This window comes from Mytilus trossulus, chromosome 3 (assembly GCF_036588685.1).
Source record: "Mytilus trossulus isolate FHL-02 chromosome 3, PNRI_Mtr1.1.1.hap1, whole genome shotgun sequence".
In the NCBI taxonomy this organism is placed as follows: Eukaryota; Metazoa; Mollusca; class Bivalvia; order Mytilida; family Mytilidae; genus Mytilus; species Mytilus trossulus.
The window spans coordinates 62613918-62633569 of NC_086375.1; the positions used below are offsets into that span (position 1 = coordinate 62613918).

At 31.1% G+C, this 19652-nt stretch overlaps 2 protein-coding genes across 4 annotated transcripts in view; both read right to left on the minus strand.

Moving 5' to 3' along the window:
* LOC134712053 (anaphase-promoting complex subunit 1-like) overlaps nt 1-5790 on the minus strand; it is a 78203-nt gene extending 72413 nt beyond the window's left edge. The window contains exons 1-6 of the mRNA XM_063573189.1: nt 5618-5790; nt 2629-2833; nt 1792-1959; nt 1398-1470; nt 1026-1120; nt 335-414 (exon numbers count right to left, since the gene is read on the minus strand). Of these exons, the coding sequence (XP_063429259.1) occupies nt 335-414; nt 1026-1120; nt 1398-1470; nt 1792-1959; nt 2629-2793 (581 nt within the window). The 5' untranslated portion in view covers nt 2794-2833; nt 5618-5790. The remainder of the gene's footprint in view (nt 1-334; nt 415-1025; nt 1121-1397; nt 1471-1791; nt 1960-2628; nt 2834-5617) is intronic.
* Nucleotides 5791-16967: 11177 nt separating this feature from the next.
* Nucleotides 16968-19652, minus strand: part of LOC134712054 (transient receptor potential cation channel subfamily M member 1-like) — a 57286-nt gene continuing 54601 nt past the window's right edge. For all 3 annotated transcript variants that reach the window (XM_063573191.1, XM_063573192.1, XM_063573193.1), the window contains one exon: nt 16968-18299. In XM_063573191.1, the coding sequence (XP_063429261.1) occupies nt 18198-18299 (102 nt within the window). In that variant the 3' untranslated portion in view covers nt 16968-18197. The remainder of the gene's footprint in view (nt 18300-19652) is intronic.

The window sequence follows — 19652 nt, forward strand, 5'->3', positions numbered from 1 at the left end:
TAGTTCTTTTAAATACAACATTTTTTATTTCATTTTGTTTTGTGGTTAACTTGTTATATTTTTATCATGTATATATATATGTAAAGCGCCTTAGAGTGATTTTATTGTTATATAGGGCGCTATAGAAATTTTTACTATTATTATTATCATTATTAATAATATAATAGTGTTTTTGATTAAATGGACAGTAACTTAAAACGTAAGCATGAGGTGTACATTGCAGTGACTCATCCATAATTGATATATAACAACAGGTTTCCCAAAACAATGTGCAGAGCTTAACCAAAATCAAAAGCAGAATCAAATCTAGATTCTAGTTTCCAAGTAGGATTACCTTTTACCACTTGTCATCTCTGTTGGTGACACTGTTCTCTCAAATAATAAACCATTCTTGATTACCCAGGAATTAGCAACCTGTAAGACACAAAGTTAGTGTTCATTTTGAAAAATTCAATTCTTCAGTTTTGTTTTAAATATATAAGATTTGATAAAAATTTTCAAAGAATGTGTTAATGCTAAATAATTGGGTTTATTTTAAATACTATGTTATCAGCTTTTAGAAGTTCTTAAAAAAAATTTCAAACCATGTTACAAAATAAAATCATAAATACAAATACCTGCACTTTTCCATTGAACCATGAAAATTGCTATCCATAGTAAGGAATGATCTATAAAAATGTACATGAGCATGATGAGACCAAGGGAAGGTACATGCACTTTCAAATATCAACTATGGGTGACATAATTATGTAGGTGTTTCTATTGAAAACATATGATAAATCCTAAAATTCCATCCCTAGGTATCTCCATTTTTAAAGAACCCTAGGAACCATCGAGTTTTAATGAAAAAGCCCTTAAAAGTTTTTCTTTTTTTTAATTTTGTTCATTGATACTTCAGTAGCTTAAAAATAAAAATGATCTCTGTAGATGGTTGAAAACATTAATATTAAAAAGCCAATAAAATGACTTAAGAGAAAACCATATAGTACTCAATGTACATTTGTTGTATACATTTATTAATAGACCTGAAATGGTAAAGCTGTGTTGAATTCTCCTCCTTTTTCCATGAAACAGCTGACAGATCCAGACTCCACTACACATATTCCCTTCTGTAGATCACCTGAAAACATATATCAAGTGTGCATTTCTAAATCTAAAAGTTATATGCATTGGATCTAATCAAATCAACTTAACTTCTATATGCTTTGAAATGTATTCTAAATTACTAAAGAGTGGAGAAAATTCCCTATCTTTCAGTATAAAAACATGCATGAAACAAACTTTTTCAGCATTGTGCACACAGTTTTTCAGCTTTCTACTTCCGACTGGTAAAAGACGTATTTGTGAGTCTGATGTTCAATAGAAATTTCAATATATAAACAAATTTATGAACATACCCTGAATATCTGTTGTAGGTATGGAATTAACAGGAATCTCACTTTTTGGTAGAATAAAACTACACCAGAGCGCCTGTAAAACAACAAATAATAATAAAACTATTATAAAATAAAACTCATTTGATTTTCAACATAATTTTAATTCAGATATTTACTATGGTAAAACATAATTTGCTTTGAAATTATCACAACTGTCAAAAAACTTCTTTTTTTTAAATATCTTATAGGTAAATGTCATTTTGAAATGCAGGTACTGCTCACAATGTGATACCCATCCACTGCAATTTCCATGATTTGCTGAGTGGAACTTAAGAATTTGGATTAAAATCAAAATAGCATGTTCACAATAGCATTATGATTAAGATTATGAGAAAGTTACTATTGTTGTTCTCACCTGTAACACCTGAGATTCTACAGTAAAAGTTTTCATCACTGATCTGGCCCCATTCTGTCCTCCTTTGCTCCATACTACAGTGCAACCACTCACATACAGTTCTTCATCAAATTCCTCTTCTGTTGCAATTGGGTCATCTATATGATGTCGGAAATGCCACTGTTCCTTCTGAATATAAAAAAAAACAATAATCTTAATATACATAGTAACAGTTCCCTTTTTGTCTTGTAAATAACAAGCTTATTGAAATGACAAATAATGTGAACAAATAATTGTCAATGCTCTCCAAAATTGTTGTTCACCAGATTGTGAAGGTTGGTTACATGTTGGCTTGTGTTTAAAACTATGAGTTTCTGCAATGTGAATTGATTTTCATTTGTTGTTCACTAACTTTGGACAGTTACAGGAAATCACAAATGTATTTGTTCAGTGAAATATAACCGATTCATTTTTTTTCAGATTTGAAAGTAGTAAACTTTAAGATCTGTGTTATCAAGGATTCAGCATTCTCAAGAAATGGCTGGTAATGTGACATTGATGGCAAAAGGTTTCTACTTTTTATTTCAAAGAGAAACATCTCAGTTATTTTAAAATATTAATTAAACACTAAAAATTTCACAAATTAATGAACAACAAACATTTATCATGTTTGCAGTACAAAATCCTTAGAATAAAAGACAGCAACACTTCATCATGTTCATAGAAATTGAAAAGCCTTAATATTAGGAAGGTTTACATGTACATGTACATAATTTTTCCCACTTATTATATTTTATAACTCACAATGTGCTTATGAGAGTATTTTATTCTGCAATATTCTAATAACATTTTTCTTACCTTGTTATTTTCTTGTATAGATATATCCCTGAATGATTTAAGTAGTGGTAGGCCATGCTCAGCCTGTACTGCATTCTGAACCTGCAGCTGAAACTTCCCAGGATGACGTCGGCAAAATTCCCGGCCAAAAGGGACAAAGTCCTGGGTGTCACAGGCCGCTATCATATCATCGACATCCAGGTTGACAGGTTATATATATCTCAAACTGAAATGCAAATAAAAGTAATTAATTTTATTTTGTACTACTGTAGTGAGTCTAACACTAAGCATGCTTTCAAACATTGTCAAACATGGTACAGACATGATAGACCACCACGCCGCGATATAGCCTTTTTGTGCTAATGCGGCTTAAAGCAACCAACAATCAATCAATGATAGACCACTAGAAGAAAATAGAAAAGTTGATTGAACATGATGTGCAAAAAAGATTCATTGACTAGTGAACTGGGTCATAAAAATTGAAAACCTTTCATTCAAATCTGTTTGACAATTCGATTTGCAGTTATCTATGTCTTCTTTTTTTCACTACCACTTGGTTCAGACAGAGACATGTATACTAAAGAGATTAGCGACTTGTAAATCTCGCGGACTTCACGTGTGTAAACTCGTACCCAGCATCCTCTAATCATAAGATAACGTGATTAGCAGTAGTCTAGACAATCGATAATAATCACTAGGAACACCCTATTGTTTTTCTTTGTATTAATGACCAGGACAAAGACTTTCAGAATTAAAATCTTGTATTATAAACAAATTCATGCCACTGTTTACATGTAGCATCAATCGGTCTGTTAATTAGGGGGTCCCATGATTAGGTGTGTATGTGGAAAATTATTACCTTTGCAGGAAATAACTGTGTAATGTCGAAGATGTCAGCAAGCGAAAATTTCCCTTTTAAAATTAACTTTCATCTCAATATTTATATCTATATTAAAATTGATGCTTGGTGGTTGTTGTGATATTCACGATGTCCAAGACAGATTTTTTATCATGGGACGACAATTTAGATTTAGATATATTGTATGGGGAATACACAGACACTGACCCAATTGTAGATAGTGACCACAACTTTGTTCTAGCGACAGGTGTGCACCCCTCCCCCCCCAAAAAAAAAAGGTCAAGGAAATTGATAAGAATTTAAGTGCAGATGTTACTGCTACTGATGTTTACAAATGTCCTGACTGTGACAAGATTCTGAAATCTATCTCTGGGTTCCGTGGACACACTTCAAGACAAGGAAAAAAATTGAAAGGTAATTTAGGCGAAAATGTTACTTTTTTCCTTCATCCTTTTAACAAGGACGCATTTGTAAAAAAAAAAAAGAATATGCAAAAGTACAAAAATGTACATGTCCTTTCAAAGTATTTAAGGTCCTATCCATGCATGCTATGTTAATTTTGAACTACTTCCCTAAGAAAAACTTTAAGAATCATCAATTCCGCCAAGATTGAATAATTGTTATGAAAACAAAATGTCAAAGTGGCTTGGTACTTAATTTAAATGGCTTCGTGGTGCATATATCATGTATATGTCTTATTAAGCATAACAACTTGACAAGATATGTTGGGCTACTTTACACTGTGACACAAAGTTTCAAGTTTTAACACCAGGGGTTCACACTACCTTGTTTATGATGTTAATAATTAATCTAGAAAGACTTCATCAATTTGTTAACAACAGGTGACATTTCTGCATGTCCAAGTGGTTTAATTACATGAGTTACTAACTTATTAAGCGGAAGAATCATACAGCTACTGATAACCTAACATATTTGAACTTTTATTACGTCATGTACCTTTCAGGATGTTTACTTATTAATAGGTGTCAAATTATAAACAGTTTAATTACCATGATCAAGATTTTTAATTAGCAACATTAAAACCTGAATCAATGGAGCTTATCAACAAGAACATTAGCATGTGTTTAGTAATTTAATTATCATTGCTTTAATTTTCAAGTAAAAGTACATTATGACTCTGAAGCCATTTTGAGACCATTCAAGTAGTTTTGTTATTCAACGATCATTATATTCAGGATTATCCTAGTCCAACTATAATAGAAGAAACCGTTTTATAAACCTTATATGTCATTGTTTAAACAAGCACAACCTCGAAATTTTGCTTAGTTTTATTTATTTTTGTTCCAAAAGTCGGGAGCCTTATCGAGTACTGAATCTTAAATTTGGGCTTCTTGAATCAGGATATAAATTCGCCTATAATTTTATTAACTTTTACTAAAGAAATCTTAAAATTACAAATAAACTATGCCTCTACATAAATTTAAGTTATTCTTAACTGAATTGTTTTGATGATAGATTGTATTTTATTTTAATTTGGTTGTTTTCTGTACGTTTAAGCTGTTTGTAAATAATCAATATGGCGGATTGTTTGGCGAATTTTCTACTCTCGAGAAATCTCATGCACACGCGTGAAGTTGACCGCTGGTTAATATCCGTAACGATAAGTTGCCAATCTCTGTATTTATATGTCTCTGGTTCAGACTAAGACTTTTATCTTGTTGGCAGTGTATGCACGTACCCACATGCAAGTACGAATAGCCAAATTGCAGTTCGTAGGCTACGCATACCCACATATTTATAATAAAATGGCATCAGATCAGGAATGAAATATATACAGAAATTATCGCAATTAGTAAATAAATTGATTAAAACTACTTAGAAGTTTTTTAAATATTTATAAGTGAATAGTTTTCTCATTTAATTAATATTCTTAAAATGGAAGAGAGTGATATTGGGAAGACATTTCAAAGTTATGGTCTATGTGCATATAATACTAAGGACACACATAACAACGGCGCTCTTCTCCACCGTGTATAAAAGCCTAAACAAGATTTTACATGTACCACTACAGATACAGATTGTCTGAATGATAACATTTATAGCTAATATAGGACTTTCTGCAGGTTGGTCAACAAATGGCATTGACCACGGTCTTGCACAGTTCACTTGTGCAGATATTATATTCATTACCAGTAAAAAAGCATTGGTTTGCAATTCGTCTTTATACATCCAGCCACAGTTCCTTTAATGTGATTTGATTTTACTTGCGCTTTATATAAACACAGATTTATAGGTGATAAGCACTAATGTATCATGCTCAGATGAAAATCTTTGCTGTTCGAAAAATTCTGCCAAAAATTTATGAAACCGGAAAACACAAATGTAATATACAAAAACAAATCCCGATCAACTATGTAACACATCCGGATATAGCTGTCAATAACTTAGTTTTTATAACTTTTTAAGAGATTTTAATATACATTGATCATGAAGTACATATAACATTCCACTGAGAAAAACTGCCTTTTTAGATTTTATTGAATTCTTACATCTTAACCTATTATTATTTTAATACATAGATCTTTTTAAATAAAACCTCTTTTTAATGTACATTTTATGCATACCAAAAAGCAAATTTAAATGAAACATAATTTTAAATATAAATAAAACTAAGTCACATACTTAAGTGAATACACTTGTATGGTAGAATACTTTGTAATAATAAGGTCCATGTAAATATGCCTTGCATGACATTCCTATTGTTAATTGTTTATTTATATGTGCTGTACATATGTTGGAAAATTTTTGTTTTATCATTTTAAAAACAAAATTTTAAGTTAAGGGAAAACTCCATATATATTTGGAGGTGCTCCTAATTAAAGGAGGCTTATACCAAGAAGAAGAAGAAGAAGAAGTCAACTTGGCCTATAAAAGAAAGGGCGAAATAGTCTAAATAGAATAAGCTCTACACATTTTGACGATATGTCAGTATTTTTTATAAAATGGGATTTATCAGTGGACAAACATGCCTTGTTTGGTTCTCATGCACTTTAGTAATAATAATAATCTACAAGCACACCTAGCTTGGTCTATTCAGGGACTCTCTATACTTATAATTAGTATAGAAAGTCCTTGGTCTGTGTCATTTTGATCCAGGGCATATTAAACAAAGGTCACTCAATAGCATTACAAAGAAACCTAAAGACAAGAATATAATTCATAACAAAATTCTCTGTTTTGCTGATGGTAACTTGATTCTAGCTGACTTATTGTAGATCCTACTTTAATGAACATTGTTTATAGTTATCTCCACCAGATTGTATAATGAACTTGGCCAAGTAGTTTCAGAGGAAAAGATTTTTGTAAAAGATTACAAAAATTTACCAAAAAAAAACGTTAAAGGGCAATAACGCCGAGATAACTCCTAAAGGGATCAATTAACAATTTGATAATGCTGACTTATTTGTCAGTATAGCTTACTTTTCTGGACATTTCTGCTGTTTACAGTTTATTTCTATCTATTAAATTCAAGATAATATAAAAAAAAACTGAAAAATTTCCTTATAATCACCAATTTTGGACCACTGTTGATTGATTCGTGTGAAAATTTAAGGGCAGATAGATCTTCACCTAATGAATATTTTGATCTCAAATCAGGTTTTCTTCATGTAAATGATTTAATTTGCTGAACAATTTTGCAGTTTACAGTTTATTTTTATATCTATCAGACGACGGACGGCAGACGCCAAGTGATGAGAAAAGCTCACTATTTCAATCCTGGTATCTATGATGAGTTTATTAATGCCCTTTTGGACCAGGTGAGCTAAAACAATCTGGTGGATAACTGGACATTTTATGTGTTTTTATTTTTTAAACATAATTATATTCCCTAATCAACTCATCTTCACGTATTTCGTGTGTTCTATGTCTTATCTATACGGTTTTACATCAAATATAAACTAATGTAATTGTAAAATCGTATGATACAAGTCAGAAAACATCTAATACGCAAAAATAAGTTAAAATATCAAGGAATTTAACTCTAGAAAACATTAAAAAAAAAACACCAGATGTATATACAGAGAAAAAGGAAATTCCTTTCCAAAAGTGCTTGTGTTGAAAGAAAAATATTGGAAAAAGGCCGCATTCAGTGTCCATTGAACTACCATGAAACCCTGGTCATTTACAATTCCAGCATCGGGATAATACCAGCTCTTAGTCAAATAAAAACTCAGTTTGACAACATGCAGTTGTATAGAACCAAATTAGTCGATCAAAATTTACTTCAATTAAAAAAAAAAACTTTGATCAGGGACAATCTATACTAACGTTAGAATAGAAAATCCCTGCTTTGATAAAATAAAACTGGCAAGAAAAGATTCAGAATGCATCTTTGAAACCAATGCATACTGCTTAGAATTTGATGAGAAAAGAATCGGATATCCCTAATACTGAACAAGAGGTTTTAGTGATTACACTGTCCAAAAAGAAAACCGTCATTGGGTTAAAGTTCTAAAATGTTTTTTGTATTTTTGTCTTTAATTTTTGCTTATGTGTTTGTCTATATGCTTATTGTGTTTCTTTTAAACATATGACGTTGCTCCGTACTTATACATCCCGTCAATGTATTACTGTTCTATGACAATTTTTGTGTATTCTTGTCTTTCATTTTTGCTAATGTGCTTTGTCTATATGCCTTATTTGTTTGTTTATATAATGATTAAGTTAATAACATAAAGTTGACTGCTGTTCCCCTATTTGTAACATTTTTACATATTAGGTTTTTTTGTTTTGTTCATTTAGTATTATGCGTTCTTATCATTTTCAATATCACCGGGAATTTGATGCGACTGTATTTTATCCACCATTTTCTACAGAAGAAAATATGTCTGTACCAAGTCATGGATATGACAGTTGTTTTTCATTCGTTTGGTGGGTTCAAGTTGAGCTTTTGATTATGCCATTAGATCAGAGACTTTCCGTTTTTAATTTTCCACGGAGTTCAGTATTTTTGTGATTTTGCTTTTTTATACAAAACATCCTGTATAGAACTTATGTAGAAATAAAATTGAGAAAGGAAATGGTGAATATGTCAAAGCGACAACCACCCGACCATAGAGCAAACAACAACCGAAGGCAACCAATGGGTCTTCAATGTAGCGAGAATTCCCGCACCCGTAGGTGTCCTTCAGCTGGCCCCTAAAATATGCATAATACAAAGGCCAGAGGCTCCTGACTTGGGACAGGCGCAAAATTGCGGCGGGGTTAAACATGTTTATGAGATCTCAACCCTCCCCCTATACCTCTAGCCAATGTAGAAAAGTAAAAGAATAACAATACGCAAATTAAAATTCAGTTCAAGAGAAGTCCGAGTCCGATGTCAAAAGATGTAACAAAAGAAAATAAATAAAATAACAATAATACATAAATAACAACAGACTACTAGCAGTTAACTGACATGCCAGCTCCAGACCTCAGTTAAACTGATTGAAAGATTATGTCTTCATCATATGAATATCAGGTACAATCCCTCCCGTTAGGGGTTTAGTATTATACTATCATAAAATATATGAGAAGAACATAACCCGTGTCATGCCAACAACTGGTTTTTTTAGAAATAAATGTGTTTAGTTCCGATGCAAAGACCCTATCAGTGAATCAATGTTAAAGCCAAAATATGCAATCTTTAATGACCTGACAACAGTATCGTAACTATATCCCCTTTTAATAAGTCTATTTAAAGGTTTTGTTAGTTTCTGAGGAGAATACTGACATTTTTGTGCTTTATAAAGAATATTTCCATAAAATTTTGGATGTGAAATACCTGAACGTATAAGATGTCTGCATGTTGAGTTATATTTACGAATTATTTCGTTATACCGGTGATAAAATTTAGTAAATGTTTTGACCAGTTTGTGATATCGAAAACCCTGGTGTAATAAATTTTCAGTAGTACATAAATTTCTCTCGCTAAAATCTAATACGTTGTTACATACACGAGCGAATCGTACAAGTTGAGATATATAAACACCATAAGATGGTGACGTTCCCTTGGATAAAAATGGATAATTAACAATAGGAAATGAAAAATCATCTCTTTTATCATAAATTTTTGTATAAAGCTTCCCGTTTATGATATAGATATCCAGATCGAGGAAAGGGCAGTGGTCATTGTTATCATTAGCTTAATTTAAAGTAAGTTCTACAGGATAAATTTCTTTAGTTTACATACTGAAGTCGTCATTATTGAGAGCCAATATATCATCCAAATATCTAAAAGTATTGTTAAATTTTTGTATCAAATGTTGTTTTGATGGGTCTTTACTAATTTTAGTCATAAATTGTAACCCATAACAATACAAAAACAGGTCCGCAATAAGTGGTGCATAGTTAGTCCCCATCTTAGTATGGATATTTTCTCGAAACCGTGCCAGTGATATTGTAATGTTGTTTTAAATGGTGCCAAGTAATCAGTAAATCTTTATTTAAAGTCGTCATATTAACACAATGTTGAAAAAAACTCTGATGAGCTTTTCATCGAAATTATCTATGGTTCATAAAGAAAAGAGACATGGTGGTCAAATAGTGCATTCGGATGTATGGTTCCTGCCAATGAAATTAGGTGTAATTTGGTCTTTATGATACAACCGACCTCGAACACCTGTAACGTACTTAATATGTCGTTTATTTATACAGCTTCGCTAATTGCTGCGAAAATATGCTCATAAGAAACTTCATGTCAACTAATGAAAATTTCGCAGTTATGAAGTTAATTGGCTGTTCTCTTTTAAAAATACCAATTATTTCATTGCATGTGTAGACATCTTTATGTTATCATATGTAATATATGTCTCTGTAACTATATACTGCCTGTTTTTCATGTATTTTCATGCCTAGCACACAGAAAAAAAGCATGAACACAAATATTTCACGGACAACAGAGACATGTCAATTTTCTTACTGGCAGTGATAAAATGTGGTAAACAAGTCAAAATAAGTCAGAATAAAGACGAAAGCTACGAAGTTCGTCTACAGAATGTGTTTTTCTACAGCACAATGTAGAAGTTGAATCTGACATCGAAATGTATAATATACAAGTGGCGTTCTAAACAAGGGTTAAAGGAAAGGAGTGTATGGATGACGAGTGTAAACCTGAACGTTTTTTTTTATCACACGGCAAATATATACAGAGCATAGAAGAACCTTTATAACAGAATAAACTTACAGAAACATTCTGGCCTTTATGGCAAGCCGCTGTGGAATTTATTCCCTATTTATTAATATCAAACCAGATTCTCCGCAGGGCGTAGCTTTATACGACCGCAGAGGTTGAACCCTGAACGGTAGGGGCAAGTATGGACACAACATTCAAGCTGGATTCAGCTCTAAATTTGGATTGTGATTAAATAGTTGACACAGCATAGGTTTCTGACACAGAATGAATGTGTTCTAATGAACTTAAAATTTTTGTTTTCTCTTAGAGCAATTCACTATGCTGTTGAATATTAATCCTCTCAAAAAAATGTTTGAAGAAATTTTCTTTTTATTTATGAAATTTCAAATGAGAAAAATTGAACCCAATTTTTTAATCACATCCCCCTTTCCCTTATTCCAAAACTAATCTCAATTAAAATATTCTAATGGAGTTTGCAACAATAACTACTCATTTAAGTACATCATAAAATATTAAGATGTAAAAAAACAGCTTGTTATCACTGAATGGTTAAGATTATTTAAATTTATCAGTTGGTAGTAAAAAGTGAATATACATTGTATATTGTATATAACAAAGATTTAAGTTGATTCTGGACAAAGAAAGATAACTCCAATTAAAAAAAATCTTGCTATTGCACAATAGTGTGCAATGAAATATTTCTTGCTTACTATTCTGGACAAAGAAAGATAACTCTAATTAAAAAAAAAATTTGCTATTTCACAATATTGTGCAATTAGATATTTCTTGCCATTGCGCAATACTGTGCAATTGAAAAGACTTGCTATTGCACAATACTTAATATATTAATTTTAGATCCTAATTTAGACCAACTTGAAAACTGGGCCCATAATCAAAAATCTAAGTACATGTTTAGATTCAGCATATCAAAGAGGCCCAAGAATTCAATTTTTGTTAAAATCAAACTTAGTTTAATTTTGGACCCTTTGGACTTTAATGTAAACCAATTTGAAAACAGGACCAAAAATGAAGAATCTACATACACAGTTAGATTTGGCATATCAAAGAACCCCATTTATTCAATTTTTGATGAAATCAAACAAAGTTTAATTTTGGACCCCGATTTGGACCAACTTGAAAACTGGGCCAATAATCAAGAATCTAAGTACATTTTTAGATTCAACATATCAAAGAACCCAAACGATTCATTTTTTGTCAAAATCAAACTAAGTTTAATTTTGGACCCTTTGGACCTTAATGTAGACCAATTTGAAAACGGGACCAAAAGTTAAGAATCTACATACACAGCTAGATTCGGCATATCAAAGAACCCCAATTATTCGATTTTGATAAAATCAAACAAAGTTTAATTTTGGACCCTTTGGGCCCCTTTTTCCTAAACTGTTGGGACTAAAACTCCCAAAATCAATACCAACCTTCCTTTTATGGTCATAAACCTTGTGTTTAAATTTCATAGATTTCTATTTACTTATACTAACGTTATGGTGCGAAAACCAAGAAAAATGCTTATTTGGGTCCCTTTTTGGCCCCTAATCCCTAAACTGTTGGGACCTAAACTCCCAAAATCAATACCAACCTTCCCTTTTATGGTCATAAACATTGTGTTTAAATTTCATTGATTTCTATTTACCTAAACTAAAGTTATTGTGCGAAAACCAAGAATAATGCTTATTTGGGCCCTTTTTTGGCTCCTAATTACTTAACTGTTGAAACCAAAACTCCCAAAATCGATCCCAACCTTTCTTTTGTGGTCATAAACCTTGTGTCAACATTTCATTGATTTCTATTAACTTAAACTAAAGTTATAGTGCAAAAACCAAGAACATGCTTATTTGGGCCCTTTTTGGCCCCTTATTCCTAAAATGTTGGGACCAAAACTCCCAAAATCAATACCAACCTTCCTTTTATGGTCATAAACCTTGTGTTAAAATTTCATAGATTTCTATTCACTTTTACTGAAGTTAGAGTGCGAAAACTAAAAGTATTCGGACGACGACGACGACGACAATGACGCAGACGACGACGACGCAGACGACGACGCCAACGTGATCGTTTATTAATATTAAATATTATTTTTTAATATTAATAAATCGAATATTTAATATTAATAAATATTTTTTAATATTAATAAATAGGTTTTATATTTCTCATATTAAAAAATCATTTTTTAATATTAAATATTTGATTTAATAATATCAAAAAATGATTTTTTAATATTAAAAAATCATTTATTAATATTAATAAATGATTTTTTAATATTAAAAAATCATTTATTAATATTAATAAATGATTTTTTAATATTAACAAATAGGGAATAAATTCCACAACGGCTTGCCATAGGCCTTTGCTTCACATTATGGGAACACAGTTTAAATGAACCGCAGTTATTTCTGTGTCTTTTAAGAAATTTTGTGTCAGTTTTCCAATAGTTGTTGGAGATGTGAAATCAAATTTGTTGGACAACTGTATACAGCGTTTTCGTTGACACTGGGTTTGACAAATTTCTTTTTTTTGAGATATGACAATAAGATACCATTTTAGGAAACTAGAAAAGTAGAGTGTGTATTTTAGAGACAATAATTGTACCTGCTATTCGTGAAGTAGTAGCTAAAATATGGTCTGACAAAAAAGGTACTTCATTGAATATTTACGATGTTGTGCCTCCAGGAGTAATTTTTATTTAGAAAAAAAATTTATGGACAGGCGCTAGTGAAAGTTCTTGTGATTAAACACACAAAATAGAACCCCTATGTTAAGTACCATTGTTTAAGAAGCAGTTTGGAAATGCAAAAGATTAACTGAAGAAGAAAGGCATCTATGGAAATAATGAAGTATGTGGTCCGCTACCTGTAAAAAAAGACTATGCGGTTATGTGTGGATTTCTGGAAACTAAATGATATGAGAATAGCAGATGTGAATCCGATCCCGAGATTTAGGATAATTTGGATGATTTGTATAGGTCTCAGAAGCTTTCATCACTGTACTTGATACAGCTTATCTTCTAATTCAAATTACCTCTAGTGATTTAGAAAAGACTGAATTTTCGACCCCATGCTGTGGATATACACAGTTTGCATCAATGCCATTTGAACTGTGTAACTCGGCATCTAATTCCAGAGAATAATTGTAGCATCAATAGCTATTTCCAGTGACATATTGCAGTGTTACATCTTTATGACATTATTATTTATGGTAAATCATCTCAATCGTTCAAATTTTGTAAAGGCCTTAATGGTTTTGTGGTAGCATGTTCACACCGAGTGCAGAAAATTGTGGGTTCGAACCCTGGCCTAGTCAAACCAAAGATTTTTAAATAAGTATTGGCTGCTGCTACGCTAAGCACACTGCATGAAAGAGTTGAAGAGTAAAAATAATGTGTTCAGGTAGGGTGACATGTACTCCTGTGTTGTTACATTTAAACTAACATGTTAAAAATTAGACTTAGCATGCCCATCTTGTACAAAGCGGGCTTAATATTCATATTACCTAACCCTAACCCAGTATTCTCGGTATAATTGTTATATTATTTCAAGTATTTATTTTCGTATTATATTTAAAGAATCTAACTTTATATTATATCTGAACATAGTATTATAAATTTAACAAATTTTAAACAGATTGTAGTTTTACTGAGATTACTTTAGCTTACCTTGCAGAATGGTCAAATATTGGTTTTCGTCGGTGTCATTTGTAATAACAAGAGGCTGTCACAACGACAGCAAACCGGATTTATTAGCATTTATTTGTGTCCTGGCAATATCACAAGAACCATTACTGATGATTGGTGAAAGTGAAAATTGTCAATATCAAATTTGACCTCTATTTTGTCATCAGTATCAACATATTAAAATTTGAAAAGATTGAATGGTTTGTGAGTAAATGCAACAACGTGAATGGAAATACCATTTTACGATCTTTCAAGAATCATAACTCCTGAACGGTAAAAGTCAAAATCGTCATTATTGAACTTGACCTCTATTTTGTCATCAGTAACAACATATTAAAATTTGAAAAGCTTTGGTTGAATGGTTCATGAGAAAATGCATGGACACGACTGGAAACACCATTTTTCAATCTTTCAAGAACCATAACTCCTGAACGGTAAAAGTCAAAATCGTCATTATTGAACTTGACCTCCATTTTGTCACCAGTAACAACATATTAAAATTTGGGAAGCTTTGGTAGAACAGTTCATGCGTAAATGCACGGACACGACTGGAAACGCCATTTTTCAATCTTTCAAGAACCATAGCTCCTGAACGGTGAAAGTCAAAATCGTCATTATTAAACTTGACCTCCATTTTGTCACCAGTAACAACATATTAAAATTTGGGAAGCTTTGGTAGAACTGTTCATGCGTAAATGCACGGACACGACTGGAAACACCATTTTTCAATCTTTCAAGAACCATAACTCCTGAACGGTAAAAGTCAAAATGGCCATTATTGAACTTAACTTTCATTTAGTTGTCAGTAACAACATATTAAAATTTTAAAAGCTTTGGTTGAACGATTCTTGAGTTAATGCACGGACAACATTTGATTGCCGCCCGCCCGCCGAGCATCCCCAATTTAATAACCGACATTTTTGTCACAAAAATCCGGTTAAAAATAGTTAAATAAATTGTTCCATGAAATTCAAAAAAAAAAAAAAATTAAAAAAAATATTCATATTACATTAAAATGTTTTATACTAAATATGCATTTCATTAGCCCCTTGACGTTTAGCATTTCTTCTCTTCATGTGTGTGATCTTAGGTGCTCATTTTAGTACAAAGAATTTTGACAGATGGTAATTCCTCTAAATAGATAGGTCAAATTGGAGAGAGAGGAGTGGCTGCAAGTATTGTACAAAACTAGACATACATTCGTGCATGAACAGCTTTAAAAGATGGAACCCAAATGTTTCACAGACATGAGATTTATTCTAAACTATATTTCAATGATAAAGATAAAGAAGGCAATTTGGCAACTTCCTGTTAAGAAAATAAGTACTAAAGGCTGAAAAAAAATGTAAAGAAATAAGGTAACTTTTATTGACAAAAAAAAAATCATCAAGACAAGTTGTAAAATGTCTAGGTAAGACACGGCAGATATTAAAAATTGTAAAAACCATGCATAGTGAAAAAACAAAAAGCTACTATAAAATGGTCAAAATCTTTGAATAAGCATTGTATATAGGTTATAATTGTCCTTAATGACATTTAAACAAATAAGCCACTAATATTAACTGTGTGTATTGTTTTTGGTAAAGATATCTAGATTTATATATTTCTTTTTAAAATATTTCTTAGACCAAAATAAATATGTTATCTAAAGTTTTAAGCAAAAGCTAGTCAACATTTTGATGGAGGATGGTATACGATAGTAGTTAGGCTCTTTAATAAAGTGTCTTTGAGATATAGATAAACGCTTGTGCCTTTATCAGTATGTACATTGGTCTAGTTAGAGAAGTTTTTTGAAATTAGAGCTCCATTCTCATAAATTTATAATGGTATTTTGAGTTACCATGTTCTACAATTCGTGCTTGAATGACTTATGAAAAAAAAGATGCACTTTCCCCATTTCAATTAAAAACAATTTATCATGACACAATTATATGAGAAACAAATGTCAAAAGACTTCTAAGGACAACTAAAAGTGCTAAGGTCACAAATGATACACGACCCATCACCCCCATCCCTTATTTTCATTTCAACATTTGTATTTGTAATTTAAACACAATTGAATAATTTAGTTTTAGATTATGTTAGATTATGTTCCTTTAAGTTATGAATCTAACATAATCTGAATGGAAAAACAAATAGACAGACACTAGAGCGGATGCACTGAACTACTTTGCTTATAAGGGTGTAAAAAATGAACACTTTTTTCACTGTGTTATAGTGGAGAGATTTATACAAAACCTTTCAAGGCCATTTGAATAAAAATAAATAATTAAAAAATCTGTCACACCAACATCCAAGATCTATACGATCAATATTCAATAACAATCAATCACAGTAACAAAACTTTTACAACCAAAGCGTAGCTCTTATATTTTGATTACAAACATTTGCGAGGTATAGTTTGACAACAATGTCATGCATAAAAAATAAAATGTTAACTACCTGGCTATAAACTAACACATTTTACCATGCAACTGATCAAATCAAATTTAGACTTTTACAGGAGCTATTGAAACTTATGGCAGTTGTATGAAAATTCTGCAGAAAAAAAAACACAGCTTTTTCAAGGCTTTCAGACATTGCATCAGAATATGATAACATATTTTCTTGCAATAGGTCAGTTCAATTTAGAATTGACCAGCTGCAATTAAATAAGTTAACACTTGATAAATTTTGAATATAATTAGCTACAATCTTTTATTTGATGTTTACATAGTAGTTTCATCATAAATATTATGCAATAGTGACTTTATTTTAGGTGCTTAAAATGGCACATCAAAATGTTAATGACTAGAAATGAAAGAAAATGCTCTCATTTTTATACTAAAACAGTGGGAGGTATAGTCTAAAATGATTAGATCATCAAATTACTTTACAAAACAGCATATATGTAAATATAAAAAACAGCACTTAAGAACTGAACACATGTAAAAAAAAATCAGAATCAAAACTAAAATACAGAGGTAAAAAAAAGTACAATCAGAAATCACACTTAACAATATATCTTAATGTAAACAAATAAATTATTCTTTTTTTTCTTTGACCTGGATTTTGAAATAATTGATAAAAAAAAATCCATCATTAGTTCAAAGGTTCATAAGACTTTTTCTGTCAATATTGAATTGATAAATCATCAGCCTATTAAAACTTTATTTCAATATCTAAAATACAACTTTTCTCTTACAATTTCATCTACTTCAATGGTCAATATGGAAATCATAAAAGTCCAACTTTATATCAGAAAGAATTTGAATCATACCAATATCTTTTTTAAGTTAAGCTTTTTCATTATGTATAAAACCAAGGATTTGTATAAAACTAAATAAATAAACTTAGTATTATATCATAAATAGAAGTCCTTTTACAGTATACAATTAAAATATAACCAAAGACTCTGCACTGCATTTTCCCCATGAAAACAAAAGTATCTACTTTAAAAAATGTACATGTACTACAAGGGGGTTGTTTAACAACCTTGACTACCTATGAGGGTCTCACTTAAATATTGTTAAACATCTTATCCGCTTTCATACAAATGACATTAGCTGTACAGAGAACCATGCTGTGTCCTGGTTTAAGCAGAATGTGTGCAAAGTACCAATTCCATGGTCATAGCTCCTATGAAAAGTGTCAAGTTTCAAAGAAAGTGCTGGGCAATTGTATTACTGTGAACATTCCTCTATTTGTGAATTGTTGTAAAATGTCAATTGTTAAAAAAAAAAAACCTGAATTGAGACTTGGCAAAGAACCATATAACTAGTGAAATCAATTCAAGGATATATAAAAATGTACTGACAACTTTGCTAACAAAGCATATAAAATTTGGGCATTTGATTTTATAGTTTCACCACACAATTAAAAGCCACAAAATTTGGTCAATAACAAACAATAACACATTTATAATACATTCAGTAATAGGCATTATGTAGATTAGCAGCCTGTCTAAGTATCAAGTCCTGACTTCCAAGGAAGGTGTTGTACGAAGAGACAGTCTTCCATTTCTTCTCTTTCTGTAAAATAAATAAAATGATTGATTGATGGGTGCTTAATGTCTAAATATAAACCATGCAAATTCAGAAGGATAACATGTCAATGTCATAAATATATCCTACTACTGGATTAAAACAACATTGAGAACAAAGAAAATGCTACCATTAATTGCTTGTTAGGTGTTTAATACCATTTTCAGCAACTAATGTACTATTTCAGGGTATTCATTTTTTGGTGGTGGAGGAAGCAAGAGTGTCTGCTGAGAACCACCAACCTCTGAAGGAAAACTGAAAATCTTAGTCAATTGAGATTGAAATTGAGCAAACCCTCCATGTGCAGGATTGGAAATCACAACCTCAGTTATAAAATGCAAAGCTGAATCCTTCCAACAGAAGTTGTAGCATTATATAGCAATTTTACCTGACCATATGGGGAAATAGGTATTTAGTCGGATCTTAACACGTTCTTGTGATTTGTTTAAACCGGTTTTCAATAAAAACATACGAAAAAATGTCAAAATGTTTAGGACTTAATTAAATCTGTATTTCGGTAAGATTGTGCAAGCATACGATTTTTATTGCGTCTTACACTTTGAGGAGTGAATAATCTGTAACTACTTTATTCAAATATTCTGTAAAAACGTTAATTTTGAGCCATGAAAGTCAAGTGGCTCAAGAATTTTTCTGAGGAAGTTTTAAAAAAGTGCAAAAAAATATTTTTACAGTGGGTTAGCTTTCATTAGTCTTCACTATCTATAGATTAACAACTTTTGGTTATATTTATAATTCAGAATCATCATTGAAGGTGGAGCACGATTGCGCAGTTGATTAATTATATGGATGTGCCATTTGTATGATGAGTGACATTCCGTGGTATTATGTGCCAATTCGAAAAAGTTATACGAGAATTGTCTCCCCTTTACAGGTTCATTTTTTTTATAATTATGTTTAGGTTTCTGATATAATTTTGAATAATTACAAAATGAATCAATGCAATATATTTCAGTTTTTGTTATTGATGTATCAAAACAATTGATGTACGAATATAATTTCATAAATTTGAAACGTTAAAATTTTTTACATACCAATATAAAGAAGTTTTTAACATTTTTGAAATAGACTATGAATAAAATTTACATGAAATTACTCCCCTTCATGATAGATTGATTGGGAAATGAGAAAATAATTTTATTTTTTTAAACAGATGAAATCTATATCAATCTGATTACAATTGTTAACTAGCAGTTTTTGAACATTTCATTCAGAACCATTAAGAGAACATTATAATTTTGGAAAAACAAGGAAAAAAGGAAAATTGTCCGAAAAATCACTGTCAAATAGGTGTGTTTGACTTTTGAGAAAATATTAGAGTTA